Source organism: Heptranchias perlo, chromosome 16 (assembly GCF_035084215.1).
Source record: "Heptranchias perlo isolate sHepPer1 chromosome 16, sHepPer1.hap1, whole genome shotgun sequence".
NCBI classification, from domain to species: domain Eukaryota; kingdom Metazoa; phylum Chordata; class Chondrichthyes; order Hexanchiformes; family Hexanchidae; genus Heptranchias; species Heptranchias perlo.
The window spans coordinates 23,154,118-23,175,697 of record NC_090340.1 but is presented as its reverse complement, the minus strand read 5'-3'; the positions used below and the strand labels follow the sequence as shown (position 1 = coordinate 23,175,697).

The 21,580-nt window shown below is 40.7% G+C and overlaps 1 protein-coding gene across 3 annotated transcripts in view; it reads right to left on the bottom strand.

The window, feature by feature from the left end:
• plekhg4 (pleckstrin homology domain containing, family G (with RhoGef domain) member 4) overlaps nt 1-21,580 on the bottom strand; it is a 211,178-nt gene that overhangs the window by 123,986 nt on the left and 65,612 nt on the right. For all 3 annotated transcript variants that reach the window (XM_067997802.1, XM_067997803.1, XM_067997804.1), the window contains exons 3-6: nt 19,157-21,580; nt 2,998-3,240; nt 2,221-2,344; nt 1,134-1,227 (exon numbers count right to left, since the gene is read on the bottom strand). The exon at nt 19,157-21,580 is cut by the window's right edge and continues 148 nt beyond it. In XM_067997802.1, the coding sequence (XP_067853903.1) occupies nt 1,134-1,227; nt 2,221-2,344; nt 2,998-3,240; nt 19,157-21,580 (2,885 nt within the window). The remainder of the gene's footprint in view (nt 1-1,133; nt 1,228-2,220; nt 2,345-2,997; nt 3,241-19,156) is intronic.

The following is a 21,580-nucleotide window of genomic DNA, read 5'->3' as shown; positions in this document are numbered from 1 at the left end:
GGGCAAGTAGCATTTCTAATGGAGGAAGGGCATGTGGTGAACCTAATGGAGGGGTGAAGTCTCTAACAGGAGAGGACTGTAATGAAAGAAAAAAAAACTTGCCATTTATAGAGAGCCTTTCATATCTTCAGGATGTTCAAAAGCATTTCACAAGCAATAAATTACTTTTTTGAAGTCCAGTCACTCTTTTTTGGAAGTAAATGTGGTAGCTAATTTGCACACAGCAAAATCCCATAAACAGCAAATGCGATATATGACCAGTTAATCTGTTTTGGAGGAATGCTGGACACCAGGAAACTTCCTGCTCTTGTTTGGATAATGATGAGATCTTTAAGATTATCTTCTCATGTGAAAGACAGCACCTCTGACAATGTCTCAGTACTGTACTGAAGTGTCAGCCTAGATTAAGTGCTTAAGTCCTGGAGTGGGGCTTGAAACCATGATTTTCTGTCTCACCTAAAGCTCTGATAAAGGAACAAACTATGTTTATTTGAATGTGGGCGACACTGGCAAGGCTATATTCACTGTCCTTTACTAGTTGCCCTGACCAACTGTTCATTGGTCACTTCAGAAGGCATTAAGAGTCAGCCATGTAGTGTGGACAAGACCCACGTGTAGGCTAGGCCAGGACAGGTATAGATGCCAAGTTCCCTTCCCTGATGTACTTGATGGGTTGAAAGGTCTTTTCTCATTCCATGTTTTCTTACAAAATTCCTCTCGGGCAAAATATTGTGTGAACCTTTTCCAGTGGGAGTGTTCAAATTCCTTAGCTGAGGAAGAGAAAGAGATTCATTTGTTTCATAACCTTTGCTGTAATTTGAGAGGATAAGTTCTAAGTCCATTGTGTATGTATCATATTCCTGTAAAGACAATTGCTTCACAGTCTCACATTCCACTGTATAGCTTTACATTAAGTTTTAATGCTTGTGACTGTTGGCTGAAAGAGAATATTGGTGTATGAACAAGTACAAGGAGTGGTAATTACTTACCCTGCAATCTTTCACCTGTAATTAGTCTCCTACAAAATTATTACAATCAAGCCCAGGGAAAGAGAAACAGCCCCATAGTGCAAAATGATATACTTTAAAGAGTTAAGAGTTTGTGAATTCCAACTGTACTTTAAAATTTATCACCTGAAGGATATTGAAAGCCTTAAATAATGCTGGTACAGGAGAGCAACGTCGGGCATCCACCAAAATAGTTAGTCCTGCACTCCGGATATCTTGTCTACAAAAAGCAGTAAGAACAATTGTAGTAAATCATATAAACGTTATACCACATCCATGGAAGATAACTATCATTTTCCCGCATGGCTAACATTTTTGTAGTAACCATCTGTACACTTTCCCATTGTTTTAGACTGACATTTTGATTTATAGTTACCATATATCACAGACTAATTTATTTCTGTAATGAAATGTTTACAAATAGTACATAATTCAAATTGTAATACAGGTTTGCTTCCTTTTCAATTTTCGAATCAACTGCAATGTTACTGAAAATAAATATTAAGTTTTCGGAAAACCATGAATACAAAAACTCATTAATTTCCCATTGTAATACTAAACTATTAATTTAGTGATGGTCTTGTTTCAAAATAGCAAAATTTAATGAGATGGCAATTAACTCTGCAGTACATTTGATAAAGCATGATAACATTCATAAGATCCAATCAAAATAGAACTTTCAGGGTCTTTTAAATGCAAATACCAAATTTCTGAAATCATATTGCTGAAATTACAGTTCTTAGCCTTTTCTCACAGCATCGTTGGTTTGTAGTTCAAACTAATTTAGAGGTTTACATCTAAACTCAATACTATTACAAAATGTAATAGAATGAGCATACCGTGAAATTTAACAGTAATTGGCTTTCCCTCACTTTTAATATGGACGCACATCCAAAATGTCTTGCCTGATGGAATCAAAATTCAACAACACTTTAGATGCTGTACGATTAGAATTATACCAAATCTTGAGAGCTTGTTCTGCTGCCCTTAAAGCTGAAAATTCAGAGTGCCTATTCGATTTTATTTCTATAGCAATATTTTGACAGGCCTACAAATGAGCTTCCTTCCCCATCCTCCATCTATTTCACTATTCTCCAGGGTAGCACAGTCCATTAAATGTCCAACAATTAATTATATAACACAGAGACTATAAAAACTGCTTGTATGCATTCAATTATTGCTGCAATAAAAAGCAAAGAAACTGCTGGAATACCTGGGAATACTATAAAAGTAGATAAGGAGCCGCACAAGTTCAGGTACGTTGCAGTGTGGATTTAGCCAGATTGTGTTCCTTGTTGTTACTATCACGACTGCACGACCAGATTTATCTCTCGTTCCTGAAATGAAATAGAATTTTATATAATTATCTAAAATGCCTTATAGATGCGTGAGGGGCAGGCGCACTGCACGGTGGGGGGAGGGTGGCTGCGTGCAGGGAGGAGGGCACACGCAAGCGGGGGATGTGTACAGCAGTTCAATGTTCTGATGAAACTACAGTAGTCTCCAGCTGTAACACTGAGCTTCTTCCTCATTTCTCTGCAATGCTGCTCTTTGTTTACCAATCCCTACCACATTTTTGTGAACTGCTTCTAATGATATACACAGTTGGAATGCAAGGTAAACAACAGAAGTGACAATATTACTTACACTGCTTCAATTTTTTCAAAAATGGATCATTAGAAGAAAGCAACTTCTTAAAAGAAACTTTCTAATGTAAAAACTCAGAAAATAAAGAAAGTTGGAGTATAAACGAGAGAAATGGAAAATGCAACTTCATGCAGCACTTAGAACAAAGCAGAACAGTCTTGTCACCAAAATACTGAAATGTAATAATCAAATATACCAATATATGAAACTTTCCTTTACGTGGTAATTCATCCATACACCGACGTGTACTAGCAGCTCTGTTTGAAGACACTACACCCATTCAAAGGGCTGCTGTACTAAAGATGTAAGGAATTAAAAAACATTAAAGTTAACAAGTACCTACCAATTAAACATGCTACCCCAGAATTGAGAACATCAAAATTGATTTCTTGAGACAGTGTTGGTAAATTAGGTTTACGCGGTAAGGGAGATGAGGTCTCATGATGTTTGACTGTCACCGATTCTTGCCTGTTCACAATGCACTGTGTAATCAGTGAGGCTTTCGGAAGGTCATCTGATAGGTTGAAAGTATCTTCATCAAAACTTCCTTTTTCTGTATCAGATTTATTTCTTTTCGAACCAAATCCTAGTGGACAAGATAAATTAAAATTGGATTAATTCCCACATTCAGAAAAGGCTTGCATATCAAAAATACACATCCCTCCAAAGGTAAAAGGTTCTCCATTCTAACTGTTTCTAAAGCAAGGGCACATCAAATTCAACTTACATCCTGATCCGACATCCTAGCACGTGGCGTGGGCCACATTCAACAGAAGTTACTGGACATATTAGGGTAGAAATTAGCATGCGTTTTGCCCTTTTTTGGGTGTAAAACGGGCATAATGTATACCAATTTCTGGGTGTGAGGTCTTGCACCTAATCTGCGTGGCAGCATATTAAATCCCATTTGTCCAAAAACATATCAGTCCTCACTGTTTTTAGGCATGGCTGGCGACTGCCTGAAATCAGTGTTGAATCAATTTAAATATGCAAAGAAGGGTCCTGCGCCTGTTTCAGGACCCTTCCGTAAAATGCGCAAAAAACGAGGTGGGAGTGCTCCTCGCAGTTCCACAGCACTGCTGTGGGCCACTGTTGGCCTGCACTCGGAACTCCTACATCTCACTGCTCCATGTATTGGACGGTGTGATGTAAAAATCAGGGCATGCAGCTCCCCGCCACAGGGAGCAACCTGTGTCTCTGTCTCCTTTGTAACAATTTTTCCACTATTTATCGAGTAAAGTACCCAGGTTTAATTCATCCCCAATTTTCCAAACCCCAATCATGTGTCCTCTCCATGATGTGTGTGTCTCTCCCCTCCATAAGCCAGTCTGGTCACTCCTGAGCTGGAGGTGGGGGGGGGGGGGGCGTGTGGCAACATCACTGAGCTGGAAGTGGGGGCTGCTACTGTGGCACAAAATTTAAAACAAGCAGTTCTCCCAGGCACTGCTTCAAACTCGGTAACCATAAGCAAAGCGCACTGCGGGCCAAATGAAATTGTTCCATGGGCCACATGTTTGACACGCCTGTTCTAATGGTTATGATATTCTTTGTAGGAGCTGTGTGGTGCTATGAGTCAGTACACTGTTCATTTGACCTCTGAAGCTCTACAAACTTCATGAAGCTTTACAAATTCCTAGTTGGGGTTTCACTTCGGTGTCGCAGCTACATTTTGACACTGAATGTTCCAATGTTTCTCCAGCGATCAATTCAAACCATCCAACTCTGGACTCCATCAACATATTGCGCATGCATGCTGATGGGCATTTAGAGCGCATTAATTTGTAAAAAGCACACTAGTGAAAAGAAAGACTGCTGAGTTTTGTCTAACAGCACTGGCTATTCATTTCATTTCAGGGCCAATAACAGAGGGAGCCCAAAATAATGAATTAAATGACTCTTTAGTAGGTGTTTTTTTTAAATCTTGAATTGAGCTTGGATTGATCCTCTGTTCACATCAAGGAAAATAGAAAATAAACTAGCACAGTAAAAACAGAGAGTACAGCCTGCCCGGCAGCCAATGTTTCTTCAGAAATCTGTATCTTTTTATTTTGTAGATAGGACTAAGCTTTTTTTCTCCTCCTCTAGATTTTGATCTTTGTTGGCATTGATTTACAATTACTGTGTCCAACAGTTGTCTAAAATATGAAAAAAAAATTTAAATGAAGATTTATGACACACACTCAACGTCATAACAATGTGCCACAACAAAGTGTGTCCTATAAATTTTGATTGTGAACTACATAGGACCTTTACATATTGTGTTCTACATAGGACCTTTAAGAAGTTGGGACGTCTGCACTGGACCAGATGAAAATCTGCAGCAACTGGAAGAGTCTTTAGTGAAAGGAATCTGGATAGCTTCAACCCAGTTACTGGTGGCATGTCCCTATCCCATAAAACTGCTTGCAATTTTGATCAAAATTGGAAAACTCATTTAAACATGCTTTAAGAATGGTTGATGCGGCACATGGAAAACTTCATACTGACACGAGAGAGAAGTTTGGGGGTTGAGGTACACGGCTGGAGCTGAGTAAAAGGAGCTTATTCTGCAAATACCAGCTATACGCGACTTGAATTACTTAGAACTGGCACTGGAATCACAAAGAAGAAAAGTGTTTATTCACTATTAATGATGTTTATCACCTCAATGAGGACAAAATGTTTACTTAGCTATGCTTTAACTTGGGCTTGGTTTTAAATGTTCCCTTTCAGGTTCTTTAGAATTTACTATAAAAGCTGATGTACAAGTTTCTGGTGGATTTTTTAAGGGTTTGAAGTGTAAGGAAATGATTTATAATTTATACAACATGCTCCAAAATCATTCTTTATAGTAACACGTAGGGTTGCCACTTGTGCAGCTTTGGACTTCGAGTGCCAAAAAATACAAGCCAAATGCCATTAGCCTTTTTTAAAAAAAAGTCCATCTTTTCCACTTCTTTGTCTCTTACTATGTGCAAGTATTAAATAGCAATGTTTTCAATGGATCTGACCATTTGCTTTCACTTCTACCAATTCTGTATTAATATGTAATCATCGTTGGTAAGATAGTAAGTAGCAAGTCTATCACATTGGATTATAATCATGTGTCACAAGATAAATGAGGCCTTCCTTTTCTCCTTTAAAGTGCAGATCTAAGATGGCAGGCTTAGCAAAATAGGTGTTTATTTTCAAACAGAAAAAAAATGCTTTATTACACCACAGATGACATTAGTGAAAAATAGGGAAATAGTGTAATTGGCATGACTTCATGGAAATTCTTCAAGGTGCTATTTTGAAATGTTGATTTTGACTGTTACACTTATGCTGATGGAAATTTGGTTCAAAAACAAATCATTTAAAATTGTCCACCAATGGGAAGAAAAAAAAACCTTCAATAATAAAAATGTCACTGATTCTGCTAGAAAAAATACAAAATAAATCTGAATAAGGTCTCGACGTTAAACCTGTTATGATCTGGAATGCACTACCTGAAAGGGTGGTGGAAACAGATTCAATAGTAACATTCAAAAGGGAATTGGATGAATACTTGAAAGGAAAAAAATTACTGGGCTATGGGGAAAGAGGAGGGAAGTGGGACTAATTGGATAGCTCTTTCAAAGAGCTGGTACAGGCACACTGGGCTGAATGGCCTCCTTCTGTGCTGTACCATTCTATGATAACCAACAATCAAAATAACTGGCACTAACCAAAGCAAAAAAGGTCCAGCAAATCCATTCCAGTTTGGATAATTTATAGAAGAAAAAAATCAGTTGAACTTGAAGTAAATGTTTTATTTCTGTACTTTGTACATTCCAGTCTATTAATCATTGCATCTCTACACTGCAAACAGGAACCAAAAACTATTAAGAAACAAAAAGAACAAACTGCACAGGTCATATTCTAACAAAACAAACGGTGGAGGTCACGACACTTCAATCCTAAAATAAGACTGAATTCCAAAAAGAAACAAGCCCTTAGAGTTTTAACTACCTCCCACATAATGTTTTTGAAAGTCTATTTATGCTTAATTATTACCCTCCCCAGTCTAAGTTATTAATCTCAGCTTTCATACCACTTACGTTTGCCCACCTAAAGTTATATGCTAGAGTTTGGTTGGGTATCTGCACTGTTTCCATTGTCAGATTGAAAATAATTGCGCCATGATCACTACTGCTCAGCAGTTCAACTAATACTCCTTGAATAATATCTGGATCACTCACAAAAACTAAGTCCTGAATACAGACATTTCATTAGTTTCCTGGTGCAGAATTAATGCAACAATGCATTGCACCGACAAGCTCAGAATTCCCCACTCGGGCATTCCTAGTTTATGTTGGATTAGCTGAAGTCCCCGTCAATACTACAATCCTATTTCCACTCACCCTTAGTCATAATAAAGAGTTACGCTGTTCCTTTTATTTTGACCTGGCAGTTTGTAGTAAAACCCAAATGTTGTCTTGCCCCATTTCTCTTGAACCTCTCTAAACACAATATACCACGGCCTTTCCTGCAATGCAGGTTTGACTACTTTATAAATATAAGGCAACCTCTCCACTGAACACCTCCAATCCTTCCTTAATGCTCTTTATCCTTGCACAGGGCTAATCCTGGTCTGTGGAAGAGCCATGTCCCAGTGATTCCTATGGCAACCTAATTACCAGATACAACTACATCATGGTCAACCACTTAATATTCAATACTTCTGCCATTCATGCATGTACATCTAACAGGTCTTGCTTTCTGGGCAGTGTGATACTCTATGGGATACTTGATTCTTGGCTCTGTTCTGATCATTTTCCCTTTGATTATGCATGGTCTGGACCACATTATCAAGCTTAAATGGTGCCTAACAGCTATTTCGATGTTCCTCACAAGCGTCCTGGTGCCTGTTGTATTTAGGTACAGCCTATCACTGCTGTACCAACTCCCTTATCCCAATTGATGTACATGTTGATGAATATCTTGTATACCAAGCTAAAACACTAAGGGGGTGATTTTAAACCCCAAGAAGGGGTGGGTTGGGTGGGTGGGAGTTGAAAATAGTTGTTTTTTGGGTCGTGACCGCAACCTGACTTTATTTCCGGGTTTAACGTCTTCGCGGAAAAGTACAGGCTTTGCATTGGGAATGCAAAGTCTGAAAATTTTGCAGTTGTGATCCAAAAAAACTATTTTCAACTCCCACCTGCCCCTAACCCACCCATTCTTGGGGTTTAAAATCACCCCCTAAGTGTTTGTGGGTTAGTCACCGTTGCTTTAAGGAATGATTGAAATGCAACCTCAATGGCCTTCACAGGAACAACTTGGAGATACTTGTTGCCGAATGACCAAAATGGTGTTTAGACATAAGCCCTGTTTTTAACCCAGCCCGCCCGGTGCGAATGGGATGGGCGGACAGTTAAAATGGTGGTTGGGGGGTGTGGGGGTTTAACGCCGCGTTCACCATTTTAACTTGCCAAAAATATTGATCACGCGGGTAGTCCGCCCCAGTCAGTGGGGAGAATAAAAAGGAAGGTGGTTGTAGTAGGCGACAGTATAGTTAGGGGGATAGACACTGTTCTCTGCAGCCAGGAGCATAACTCCCTTAGGCTATGTTGCCTAAACGGTGCCAGGGTTAAGGACATCTCCGCCGTGCTGGAGTAGAACTTGGAGTGGAAGGGGGAGGATCCAGTTGTCATGGTCCACATAGGTACCAATGACATAGGTAGGACTAAGAAAAAGGTTCTGATGATAGAGTTTGAGCAGCTAAGGACTAAATTAAAAAGCAGAACGACAAAGATGGTAATCTCTGGCTTATTACCTGAGCCACGAGCAAATTGGCATAGGGTAAATAAGATCAGAGAGATGAATGCGTGGCTCAAAGATTGGTGTGGGAGAAGTGGGTTTTGATTCGTGGGGCACTGGCACCAGTACTGGGGAAAGAGAGAGCTGTTCCATTGGGACGGACTACACCTGAACCATGCTGGGACCAGAGTTCTAGCGAATTGAGTAACTAGGGAGGTAGATAGGGCTTTAAACTAAATAAGGGGGGGGGGGGGGTGGTCACGTTGGAGAGAAATCTAGAATGCTAAAGAGAAAAGACAAAGAAGCAGTGCAGGAAAGTGATTGGGGTAAGGACAACCAGATTGTGTCAGGAAGGGACAGAGCACACAACCAAAAGAGTGCACTAACAAATAGGGTCCGGGTAAGAAAAAATGGTAATAAGACAAATTGGGCCATAGTACAAAAAAATGTGAAAGAGACAGATCTAAAGGCACTGTATCTGAATGCACGAAGCATTCGTAATAAGATAGACGAATGAACAGCGCAAATAAACAGCGTAAATGGATATGATATAATTGCGATTACGGAGACATGGCTATAGGGTGACCAAGGCTGGGAGCTGAATATCCGAGGATATTCAATATTTAAGAAGGACAGGCAAAAAGGAAAAGGAGGTGGGGTGGTGTTATTAGTAAAGGATGAAATCAGAGCAATAATGAGAAAGGTATTGGCTCAGAAAATCAAGATGTAGAATCAGTCTGGGTGCAGTTAAGAAGCACCAAGGGGCAGAAAGCACCGGTGGGAGTTGTCTATAGGCCTCCAAACAGTAGTGGTAATGTAGGGGGCGGCATCAAAGAGCAAATTAGACTTGCATGTAACAAGGGTACTACAGTAATCATTGGTGATTTTAATCTACATACAGACTGGCCAAACCAAATTAGCAATATTACCGTGGAGGAAGAATTCCTGGAGTGTGTATGAGATGGTTTTTTAGACCAGTACGTTGAGGAGCCAACCAGGGAACAGGCTATCCTAGATTGGGTATTGTGCAATGAGAAGGGGTTAATTAATAATCTTGTTTTGGGGGGTCCTTTGGGGAAGAGTGACCATAACATGATAGAATTTTTCATTAAGATGGAAAGTGAAGTAATCCAATCCGAAACTAGGGTCCTAAATCTAAACAAAGAAAACTACAAAGGTATGAGGAGTGAGTTGGCTATGATAGATTGGGAAGCTTCATTAAAAGGCATGACTGTGGATAGGCAATGGCTAACATTTAAGGAATGAATGCATGAATTGCAACAATTATACATTCCTTTCTGGTGTAAAAACACAAAAGGAAAAGCAGCCCAACCATGGCTAACAAAAGAAATTAAGGATAGTATTAGATCCAAAGAGTAGTCATATAAAGTTGCCAGAAAAAGTAGCAAGCCTGAGGATTGGGAGCAGTCTAGAATTCAGCAAAAAAGGACCAAAAGATTAATTAAGAGGGGAAAAATAGAGTATGACAGTAAACTTGCAAGGAACATAAAAGTGGACTGTAAAAGCTTCTACAAGTATGTAAAAAGAAAAAGATTAGTGAAGACAAATGTAGGTCCCTTAGTCAGAAACGGGAGAATTTATAATGGGGAACAAGGAAATGGCAGAGTAATTAAACAAATACTTTGGTTCTATCTTCACGGAAGAGGACACAAATAACTTCCCAGAAATACTAGGGAACCAAGGCACTAGTGAGAAGGAGGAATTAAAGGAAATTAGTATTAGTAAAAAAAAGTGCTGGAGAAATTAATGGGACTGAAAGCCGATAAATCCCCAGAGCCTGATAATCTGCATCCCAGAGTACTAAAAGAGGTAGCCATGGAAATAGTGGATGCATTAGTTGTCATCTTCCAAAATTCTATAGATTATGGAACAGTTCCTACAGATTGGAGGGTGGCAAATGTAACCCCACTATTTAAAAAAGGAGGGAGAGAAAACTGGGTACTACAGACCGGTTAGCCTAACATCAGTAGTAGGGCAAAAGCTAGAGTCTATTATAAAGGATGTGATAACAGGACACTTAGAAAATATCAGCGGGATTAGACAAAGTCAACATGGATTTATGAAAGGGAAATCATGTTTGACAAACCTACTGGAGTTTTTTTGAGGATGTAACTGGTAGAATAGATAAGGGAGAACCAATGGATGTGGTTTATTTGGATTTTCAGAAGGCCTTTGATAAAGTCCCACATAAGAGGTTAGTGTCTAAAATTAAAGCACATGGGATTAGGGGTAATATACTGGCATGGATTGAAAATTGGTTAACAGACAGGAAACAGAGAGTAGGAATAAATGGGTCTTTTTCGGGGTGGCAGGTGATGACTAGTAGGGTGCTTGGGCCCCAGCTATTCACAATTTATATCAATGATTTGGATGAGGGAACCAAATGTAATATTTCCAAGTTTGCTGATGACACAAAACTAGGTGGGATCGTGAGTTGTGAGGAGGATGCAAAGAGGCTTCAAGGCGATTTAGACAAGGTGAGTGAGTGGGCAAATACATGGCGGATGCAGTATAATGTGGATAAATGTTAAGTTATCCACTTCGGAAGGAAAAACAGAAAGGCAGAATATTATTTAAATGGTGATAGATTGGGAAATGTTGAAGTACAAAGGGACCTGGGTGTCCTTGTACACCAGTCACTGAAAGCAAACATGCAGGTGCAGCAAGCAGTTAGGAAGGCAAATGGTACATTGGCCTTCATTGCAAGGGGATTTGAGTACAGGATGTCTCACTGCAGTTATACAGGGCCTTGGTGAGACCACACCTGGAGTATTGTGTGCAGTTTTGGTCTCCTTACCTAAGAAAGGATATACTTGCCATAGAGGGAGTGCAGCGAAGGTTCACCAGACTGATTCCCGGGATGGCAGGACTGTCATATGAAGAGATATTAGGTCGACTCGGCCTGTATTCACTCGAGTTTAGAAGAATGAGAGGGGAATCTCATTGAAACATATAAAATTCTGACAGGGCTAGACAGACAGGATGCAAGGAGAACATTTCCCCTGGCTGGGGGATCCAGAACGAGGGGTCACAGTCGCAGGATATGGGGTGGGACATTTAGGACTGAGATGAGGAGAAATTTCTTCACTAGAGGATGGTAAACCTGTGGAATTCTCCACCACAGAAGGCTGTGGAGGTCAAGTCACTGAATATATTTAAGAAGGAACTAGATAGATTTCTAGACACAAAAGGCATCAAGGGGTATGGGGAGAGAGCGGGAATATGGTATTGAGATAGAGGATCAGCCATGATCATATTGAATGGCGGAGCAGGCTCGAAGGGCCTACTCCTGCTCCTATTTTCTATCTTTCTATGTCAGGCAGGGGCCTAATTTACATACAAAAGTCATGGCCCAATGTGGTGCTGCAACACGATTTTAACTTGCTCAAACAGAGGGCCAGCCCAGGTTGGTGTCTCTCAGACCCACTGAGGCTGTATAAAAGGAGCATGCAGTTGCAGCAGTGGTTGCCATGAGAATCTCCAGCTTCCAGATCACTTCTTTCACATTTTTTTTGCCTTACTTTACCTCAGAAACCTTTCTCATTACCATCAGGGTACCAGCCAACAGTATTCATCAATGGAAAACAATAGCACTCCATCAATTTGCAGCTAATGGCTGATCACAGAAACAGGATCATGCAAGTTGCAGCGAAGTACCCAGGCAGCTGTCACGATGGACACTCTACCATCCTCCTCAGAAGTTGACCCTGCCTAATCTGTACCTCAACACCATTTACCTGCCTTTGCTCCAGGTGCCTTGATACCCTTATCCAACAAAAATCTAGCAGACTCAGTCTGGAAATTTCAATTGACCCAGCATCCACACCTTTTTAAGCAAGCGAGTTCCAGATTTCCACCACCCTTTGTGGGAAAAAGTAACGCTGAAGATGAGCTTCAGATATCTCTGGGGGGTGGGGGTCCCTACAATATGCTCCAGGAACAATCTCCTGCATAGCCATCATGCCCTGAAGACTTCACAATCTTGCCTTTCAGAGGCTATTCTTTGGAGGAGCCAGAGGGGCAGCAGGCCTCGTTAAACTAGGAAGGAGCAACAGAAGGAGAAGGGCCACCTCAACGCCTTTTAGCAGCTGATTGGTCAGCAATCCCAGTGAGCTGCTCAGCTAACTCCTATATCAGTGATATACTGAGAACGAGGACTCAAAAGCTTCTATAATACCACAATGTAAACCAAAATACCAAATTTAATAAAGGTCATGAATTTGAAAGCAAATGTAGAATTGCCTTGAATTCATTTCTCACCCAAATGCTCAGCCCTTAGTGCTTTTCTTAAAAGGTTTCCTAAGTCTACTACTTGTACAAGCTGCTCCCCTAGTGGCCTCAGCAAAGCTTATGGAAAACTGCAGTCCGTCGTGTTGGGACCCTTCAGATGCTCGTTGCAAGTGACTTCTGGGTGCTTGAGTCTATAAAGGCCCGGCTGTAGGCTTCTGCTCCTCGGCTCCTACCAGGGTAATCTGCTGGCCCAGCTGACTTGCTGGCACCATGACGGGTATTGGTTGGGAGGGTGGGGAAGGAGCAGACCTGCTGACATCCTGGGAAAGGGCACCACGTGCCACTCGCAGCATGCCGCTGTTGTTCCCATAGGACTGGGGTTCATTACTTCTGCGGATCTGTAGAATGGCTCCTTCAAAGCCTCTGACTATTCAGTCCACCAATCTGTCCAGGGTGGACACCTGTCTTGACGCTGAAGTCCAGAGTCTACACAACAGCCATTTAAGTTTGCACCAAAGCTGAAAAGCATGCGAACATGGACTTCTATTGTGAGGACCCGGCTGCAGCATCCCTGGATGTGGCCACACTGTCCAGGTAAACTGCAAAGTGTTGATAACATGCGAGATGACATCACACAAGCTGGAAGTGGACTCCTCCATACTCTCAGCCATAGTGGTGAGATTCCTTGACAGACCTTCCAATACTTCGTACAGCTTTTTGTGTGATGCAAGCAGTTTCTTTTCATGGCTGGGCCCTGCAGTCATCATCAATGTCCTCCTGAGCAGAGCTATGAGAGAACCTCACTGTTCAGTGAGCTCTCTCCTGTGCTGTTCCTACCATCAGCACCTGCTGATGCTCACTGGTGCTGTGACTCACCATGTGCAGACCCCCTCGAACTCACTGTCTAACACATGCAGAGTGTCAATGTCTGAGCTGGTGCTTGGGAGGGATGGAGCGCTTGATAACTGTCCTCCTTTGAGGTGTCCTCTTGCACAGGTGGTTCTTGCTGGTGACAAGCACCTAGAGGAAGAGGAAAAGGGACAAGAGTTCGGAGGGAACTAGAAGCTGCACATTTGCAGGTGATAGTCTTTGAACTTGTGCAACTTGCTGCATCTTTGCTATGGTGAAGGGTTAAAAGTAATGTACAGACACCCTGTTCTGGTATGGTGCTAGCTCTACCTGGGCCATTGATCTCCACGGCATCCTTCTCTGCTTGGATGAGGACAATGATATTAGTACTCCTCCACTGTGTGCTGTTTTCTTCTGCTGAAAGAAATGGTTACAGTCAATGAGTGGCTATTGAAAACGCAAGTGGAGACATGTGGGGCCTGTGCATAAAGTGGATGTGTTGAAAGGTGGAGAAACGAGAAAGAATGAGGCTGGGGAGGTGCTGAATGTGAATGGAAGTATGTGTTATGTGAAATGAGGAAGGAATGGTGGGAGGAGTTGATGGTTGTGCAAGTGGTAGTAATTGAGAAGAGAGGAAAGGAATAAGTATGTGTGCTTGTAATGAGAAAGATAGGTGTTGCGGTGTTCCCTTGTGATTGAGGGGAGGTAAGTGTTGAGAGTGGTGAGGTTGGGAATGAAGAGTGTTTGTGAGGGAGAGAGGTGGAGAAATTAAGAGGTGTGCTCACCCTTGCTGCTCTTGTGACATCATCTTCCTACACTGAGGACAGGTCCTTGGAGTGATGCTCGAGGCACTAACCTTTCAGTCACATCTGTCTCAGCCTTCGAGACACCCTTGCAACTTGTGGGGAAGAGATGCTGCCTCCTTCCCCTCACTTCCTCAATTAAAACTTCCAGAGATGCATCAGAGAGTTGTGGGCCAGTCTTTCTGCTCATCTTGACTGCCAGGAAGTGTTCTCCAGCCGTTTCCAGCAGATCATAAGTAGTTTGAACACAGCAAATAAAAGTGGGTAATGCAACATCGCTTTAAGACATGCATCCCCACTTTAAGTACAGTCAGGAGTCGAGTCAGAAATTTCATGCAGCAAGGGCGTGGGATGCCCAATTCGGCAGGCAATTGGGAGGGTAGCCTGTCCAAGATATTCTAATGAGACTCAGGAGTTAAAATGGCCCAGACCTCATGCTCAGCTATCCATGGGGATTTCCACCCACGCCGCCACCTGGCCAGCCCAAATTAAGATTGAGGCATAAGACACAGAAGTCGACAACTCGGAAATCCTGTGCTATCACAACAGCAAGGAAAGACGTTATTCATGAAACAACATCAATAGCTATGGTAGCAGCAACCAAGTGACCAAAACAGTCAGTTTCTATGCACAAACTGCAGGGTGTCCTGTGCTTCATGAATTGACTAAACAGCCAAGAGCAGATCAACTTCATGATCAAAGAAATATTGACCAATGCATTTTTTAAATTTAAAAACTATTTAAAAGGACTGACGGGCAAAGTTTTTTTTTAAAAAAGGATTTTGTTACTGATATATTAATAACTATTGTAAGTTGAAAATATAGTATCTCGCTCTAGTACTCTTAAAAGTAAAAATGGGTGCACCGTTAAATTCAGGGGCTTGCTGTCACTCAACCTAAATTTTGTTTTAAATTTGATTCCAAAAATGAGGAGCTAACAAATACAGATGCAATGTCCACTCAGGTGTTTTTGCTACACCTGTCACTATCCTGGGAAATGTATCTGGACACCTCAGAGGAGATCTGTAGGCACCTCTGCTTCACAAGACAGGCTGCCACACAGTAGCGTCATCTGCTGCACAATGATTTGCACACATATCTAGATCAAAGATGGACCTTTCCATGGAATTGAAGGTTGCAATAACAGGAAACTTTCATGCTGATGGATCACTCCAAGCCACCACAGGCAGTCTGCAGTGGACACATGCATCAAGCAAGTTACAACCACTTTGTTCATGGGAGGCATCTGTCGGACAGCTTTCACTGGGCAGCAGACTTCCCTCAAGTGCAAAGCATCGCACATAGCACCCATGTAGACATTAGAACTCTTCATACTAACCCCATGATCTTAGTGAACAAGAGGTTTGCACTCAATTAGCGTGAAGGTGGTCACTGACCACAGAAATATCATGTACGTCAGTGGCCGTTATCCAGGAAGCAGCCATCTTGCCTTCATTGTGCAGTATTCCATGGTGCCCAAATTATTTGAAGGAGAATAAACACTGGGTAGATGGATCTCAGGAGAACAGTAATATCTTCAAGGCTGCTGATCCCAGGATTACCTCAGCTCTTTGCTGTTTTTCAGCTGCCACCATCATTATTCAGCTTAGGCACCATGAAAGTGTGTGCACAAGGGGAATAGTTGTGTGCAGTATTTCAAATGGCACCTCTTAGAGGGTGCAGCAGCGTCAAACTTAGGCTTGCCATGTTTGATTAGCCCAACAAGAAACATACACAGAAGTGAGGAACACACTCACTTTTGCCTTACTGTTTTGCAGACAAATATGAGAAGTGGGTGATTGCATGGACTCGATTGGTGACCTCCCTCTATGCAGCTGTCCCCTGGGCTTTACTGGAAGGTGGCCTTAAGTCATAAATAGGCCGACCCTTCTTTGAACTCCCAAGTAAATGAATAGAGCTGCTGCGGAATGCAAACTGCACATCCTCATAGTGGGCATCACTAGATTAGCTCTGGAGAGGATGCAATCCAGATGATACCTTCGGTGAAGCCAGAAAGTCAACAACATACATATTTATCTATATTTCCCCGAATAGCATGGGGAGAGGAACAGGTGGTCCTTTAAAAATATTCGTAGTCTCCTCTGATTCCTTTTCATGTCCCCTCCAAGAACAGATTATAGTCTTGCAATCGCTCTTTTGTATTTTAATATATCTAGTTTTAAAGTTATATGCATGTGTGTCGAAAGGGGATGTTTGCTTACGCTTCTGACCATTATATGCAGGCAGTAGTCATTATATTTTGTGCGTTTGATGTGCGAAGGTTCTATGCTGTAAGAGTAACAATAATGAATCAATAGAAGTTTATAATAGAAATAATTACATTTTATTACTGGAAAATCATATCACTACATATCTTGGGATGATAAAAATATACAGATGGGGGTCTAAATGCAAGATGAAATGCTCACCTTCTCATTTGTTCCTATTTGCAATTTTTTGTTGATTAACTGAGGAAAAACTAAGGTTCAGAAAGTCTTCCTGCCTCTCAATGTTTTGGACTAAAGATATCTTCAAATTTCTTGTTTTCAATTTTTAATCACTCCGAATATCCTCACATATAAGGCAACCCATATGTAAGATCTCTTTCCCTTTTCACCCAAAGGGGAAAATCCACGACTCTCATACAAGACAAAAAAATTCTCACCTTTCTGTTGGCAAGTACATTTTCTCTCTACAATCCACAAATGTATTCCCCATTTCAAACAATGCTGTTGCTTTGTCCTACGGCGCTATGATATTTAAATGGCACAACTCCCCCCCCCCCCCCCTGCTGATTTCTAATCTCCAAAAATATGCATTTGTCCCAGATACAACATATAAAAAGGTTCTTTTGTGTATTTATTGTGAGCTAATAATTCTGGGGCAGTGGCCAGTATAAAGACCATTTAGAAATCAGTGAGACCTTCGATTCAAAAAATAGCTTTTCATTTCTTAAATTCAAGCATAAAGTCTGAAAAGTTAAAGTTCTTAATAAAGTGTATTCTCTCAAATTCTAAACAGTTCTGCCAAAAATGTGAAGTATTAGTCTCATTTCCATAGTGTAGGTTGATAACATGTCACTGCATTCATGCTGGAGATGAAATTCACAGCATGATTGTAAAAAACAGTTTATGAACTGTTTTCTAGTAATGAATTTACCCAAATACAAAATAAATCCAGTTTGCAATGTATTGCACCAGAACAAAATAATCTAATAAAAGTACCAATTAATAAAACATGAGGATAGGGCATGCCACATTTAAGCAAAATCAAACGGAAAAATTACAATAAAAATATTTTCCATCAGGAAGGTACAATACTTAATGAAGTACCCAATGTTACCAACAATAAACACGCACACTGGAAAGCTCTCAAAAGACATTTCAGTTACTGTGTAGGACACCAAGTATTCTACAAAAGAACCTGTGGGATTTACCTTGTTTCGAAAAGCAGATAAATGTACATTATGGAATCCTCTACCTAACGAATAGCCAACAATGACTCTTAAAATCTTATACTCACAATACAGTACAGTATCACTTCACAAGGTACCTGGAAATATGAGTTGGACCCATCTTTTCTCAAGTGCAAGGAAACAGCAGAATAGAAAGGTAGGCATTTTCTCATTTCTAAGGCTGCCTGCAGCCTAATGAATCTCTTCAGACCTACATTGTCCTCAGTGCAGCTTCATTGTTCTTCATCCATCTCAAGTCTTACATGTTCCAACTAAAAATCATCCATGTCTCAAACTCTTAATTATAGCCCTTAGCAAAGGTTGAACTACTATCTCCATGGCAACTTCCTTAAGATTTAGACACAACAACTAAAAGTACTTCTTCCCCAAGTCCACGAACATTCATATAGGTTTCTCAAACTAGTTTGAATTCCTGCAGTTGCCCTGGCTGTGAAGCTAGACTGCAGTGAGTGGGTGGTTAACTTTCTCCTTACAAGCTTAATGAATAATGTTTAATACATAAACCTCTGCAGTGCATAATAATTTTGGCAGAATCATTCCTGGCACTGAGTTGACTGCATATTTGTCTCTAGCTACCACAGTCTCCTTAGACTATGATTAAAAAGCATCATAATATAACCCCTTCAGTCCATCTGAATTCTACCAGAACCCAGGTTCCATCTTGGACCAGCTGCTGGCATATGATGCACATCAATGTCTACTTCAAACAATTACATTGTAAAGTCAATGGAATCTAAGTAAATGGGGGCAATTTTAATCCTACCTGGCAGTTAAAATCATCCAGGTTACTCACCCAATCTCAAGCCACTCAGGTCCCACCAACTGCTAAGCTGCCCATCCAAAGCCAGCAGGGTCCTTTTTTAAATATGCAGATTGGGTCTGGTGATGTTATCCGGCTCTGACTGCAATTTTAACTCATGCCTGAGTGGGGAAGCTGTGGCTTCCCCACCAGGCTGAAGAGAGTTGCAACCTGCCGGTAAGGTGAAGAGGCCCAAACAGGTACATTATTTACTTTCCTTTGTGGGGCCAGGAGGAGCAGCAGTGGCTATGGGTCGTCTGATTTTTGGTAGGCAGGCAGTCGCAGGGAAGTGGACGAGTGGCACGTTTGTGAGGACCAGAAGTTAAAATATCCCATGGCCTTATTTCTGTAGCAGTGAGTAAGTTTCCAACTCACCTCACCACCCACCCAAAGTTAAAATTAGGGCTAAAGTCTTAGGATTCAGTATAATGAACTCCTTTAGTATTACAGAGCTATTTACATTTATTTTATAATCACGATTAATTATCCTGGGAAAAGCAAAAACAGTATTGTATATAGCTTACAGTAATAAAAGCTATGTACTTCCACTTCAGAGATATCCTACCTTCTAGACTTTTGTCAGCAAGACAGCCTTCTTGCTTCTGCTCTTCAGCATTTACAGCAATTAAATCTTCTGTAGCTTCCGACTGATTTTTATGTTCATTTGAATCTTGCCTGTGTGCATTACTGGCAAAGGTTCGGTTTTCATTTCTGTCTATACTTGCAGAAGTAGCTTCAAGCTTTTCACTTCCCAATATATTTGAGTAGGCAATGCTAGACTCGATCATCACTATATTTGACCAGTACTCTTCAACAGTAGAATATTCCTTGTGTTCACCTTCCTTTTTAACATGAAATTCAGTAGTGTCTTGCACTGCAGTCTCATTTGGCAAGTCTTGTAAGAATAGATTTCTACTGTCCTGTAGTGGATCTACTTCTTCCAGAAGTATTAGATTACAGTTATCTGTCAAGTTCAAATCCTTGGTTTCAATGTGTTTTTGTTTGTGGAATTCACTCTGCAGTTGATTAGTATTTGCATGTTCCACATGTGCAGACATCTGATGTAATGCATTGACTTGAAAGTGCTGACTAGTTCTTTCTTTACTAACTGAACATTCATGCAATTGTATATTTTCCTCTGTCCAAGACACATGATCTCTCTCCAAGTGTGCTTTACATTCAAATCCATGTTTTTCTGTATATTCAGTGTATTCTGCTAAATTAGGTTGTAAATGATCAGCATTTGTTGTAGATTTCATTTCAGCATTTATTAACTCTGCAGTGCCTGTGGCATCAGCCAGTTGGTGAATGGCAGGTTCTACATCTTCTTTAATCAACTGATCAGCTTTAATCCCTATATGCTTGTCCTTCAATGGAGGATCTGAATTTTCAACAAGTACAAAATTCTCACATAAATTAGAGTCAATAGTGTCTTCAGAGCCTAAAGACTGGGTTAAAGAGATTTTGCACCCATCCAATTGCACATCTGCAAACGTTTGAACAAAGTACTCTGCTGTTGGTTGAGTTACATTTTTAATAAGCTGTACAGTTCGAGTAAGACTCTGACCATTAAATTGTGCATGTTCAATACACTTTGACTGTTGGTTCATTGTCTTTTTCTGCTCTAAGCTTTTAGCCAAAGGCTGTGTATACTTAGGAGATGCTTTGGCAGCAATATTTACAAATTCCACAGTGTTAGCCAAATTACAGTCAGTCAAGTGATGATTGGAAATTTCTTCAGCAGAATTAGTAAAGACCATCGATGTGCTGTTCTGCTCTGCAACTTCTGTATGTTTACCATGGGTATTTCCTATTGCATCTCCCTCAGACATATTTTGGATATTTTTGTGCAATTTATTTTCTCTACAAGTTTCTTTGCATTCCTTCACATCAACTAACTTTCTACTGTGTGACGTGGGTAATGAATCGCCTGAAGAGCTTTGAAATTGTCTATCTTGTAAATCTTGATCAGAAGTCTGTGTGTGGCTGCAAACCACTGGTTCCAAAAGTCTACTGTTTAAATTGTTTTCTGTGGCATTTGTGGTCTGGTTAATTAACATATGCAGGTCTCCACAGCAAGACTTACAATCCTGTTGCATTCCTTCTTGGTGAAGGTCAGTTTCTGCTGGTGAAGGCAGCTCTACTTTTGTAAACACACAAGGCTCTTTATTTCCTCCACTATTGCAAGTCTTATTATGAAATGGTATTCCATTTTCCAAAGTATCTGTGTGTGACTGATGTTCAAGAATTTCCTCATTGCCACTAACATGTAAATTAAATGGGTTGTGTATTGTTTCTAAATTGGACCTCCAAGTTACATTTGAAGACTCCTCCATGTAATTTGGACAAATCGATTCCTTGGAGCAAGTGCTACTACTCAAGGCTTCCAAAGGGGTCACTTCTGATGACCTATTAGCTCTCAATGTATGTTGCAATTTTGAGTTTGAACTGCTTGTTTGTGAAAGGGAATCACTTTCACTTAATGAAATTTGACTAAGTTCTACATACTCCCCCTCAAGTTCTTGAAGAGAAATTTCTGGAGAATTAACAGAAACATCTAAACAATCTGCAACACTACTTAGGGAATGCTGTAAAGCCCTTCTAAGATTTATTTGCTGGGTCTTCATTTCTTTCTCTTTCACATTTTGGGTTGTTTCAGAATGTTTTTCTAATACTGCATTGTGATTAATTGATAAATTGTTGGGATTGTTACAAACAACTTCCTGATCCACAGTCCAGTTTCCTGATGACATACTTTCAATCATTTTTGGTTTATCAACAAACTCTGGATTCACCACTTCTTCCCAAGGTACTCTAAAGATACTGTTGTCAGTAGACAAGAGACAGTTTTGCAAAGCTGTTCCCATCCGTTCCTTGTTAATATTGTCCAACCATTCCATGGTGAAGATAGAAGTATAAGAGACCTCTGGAACTACTACTTCCTCTATGATGTAACCATTTGTTGCAAGGCATTTTAGTACAATACGTG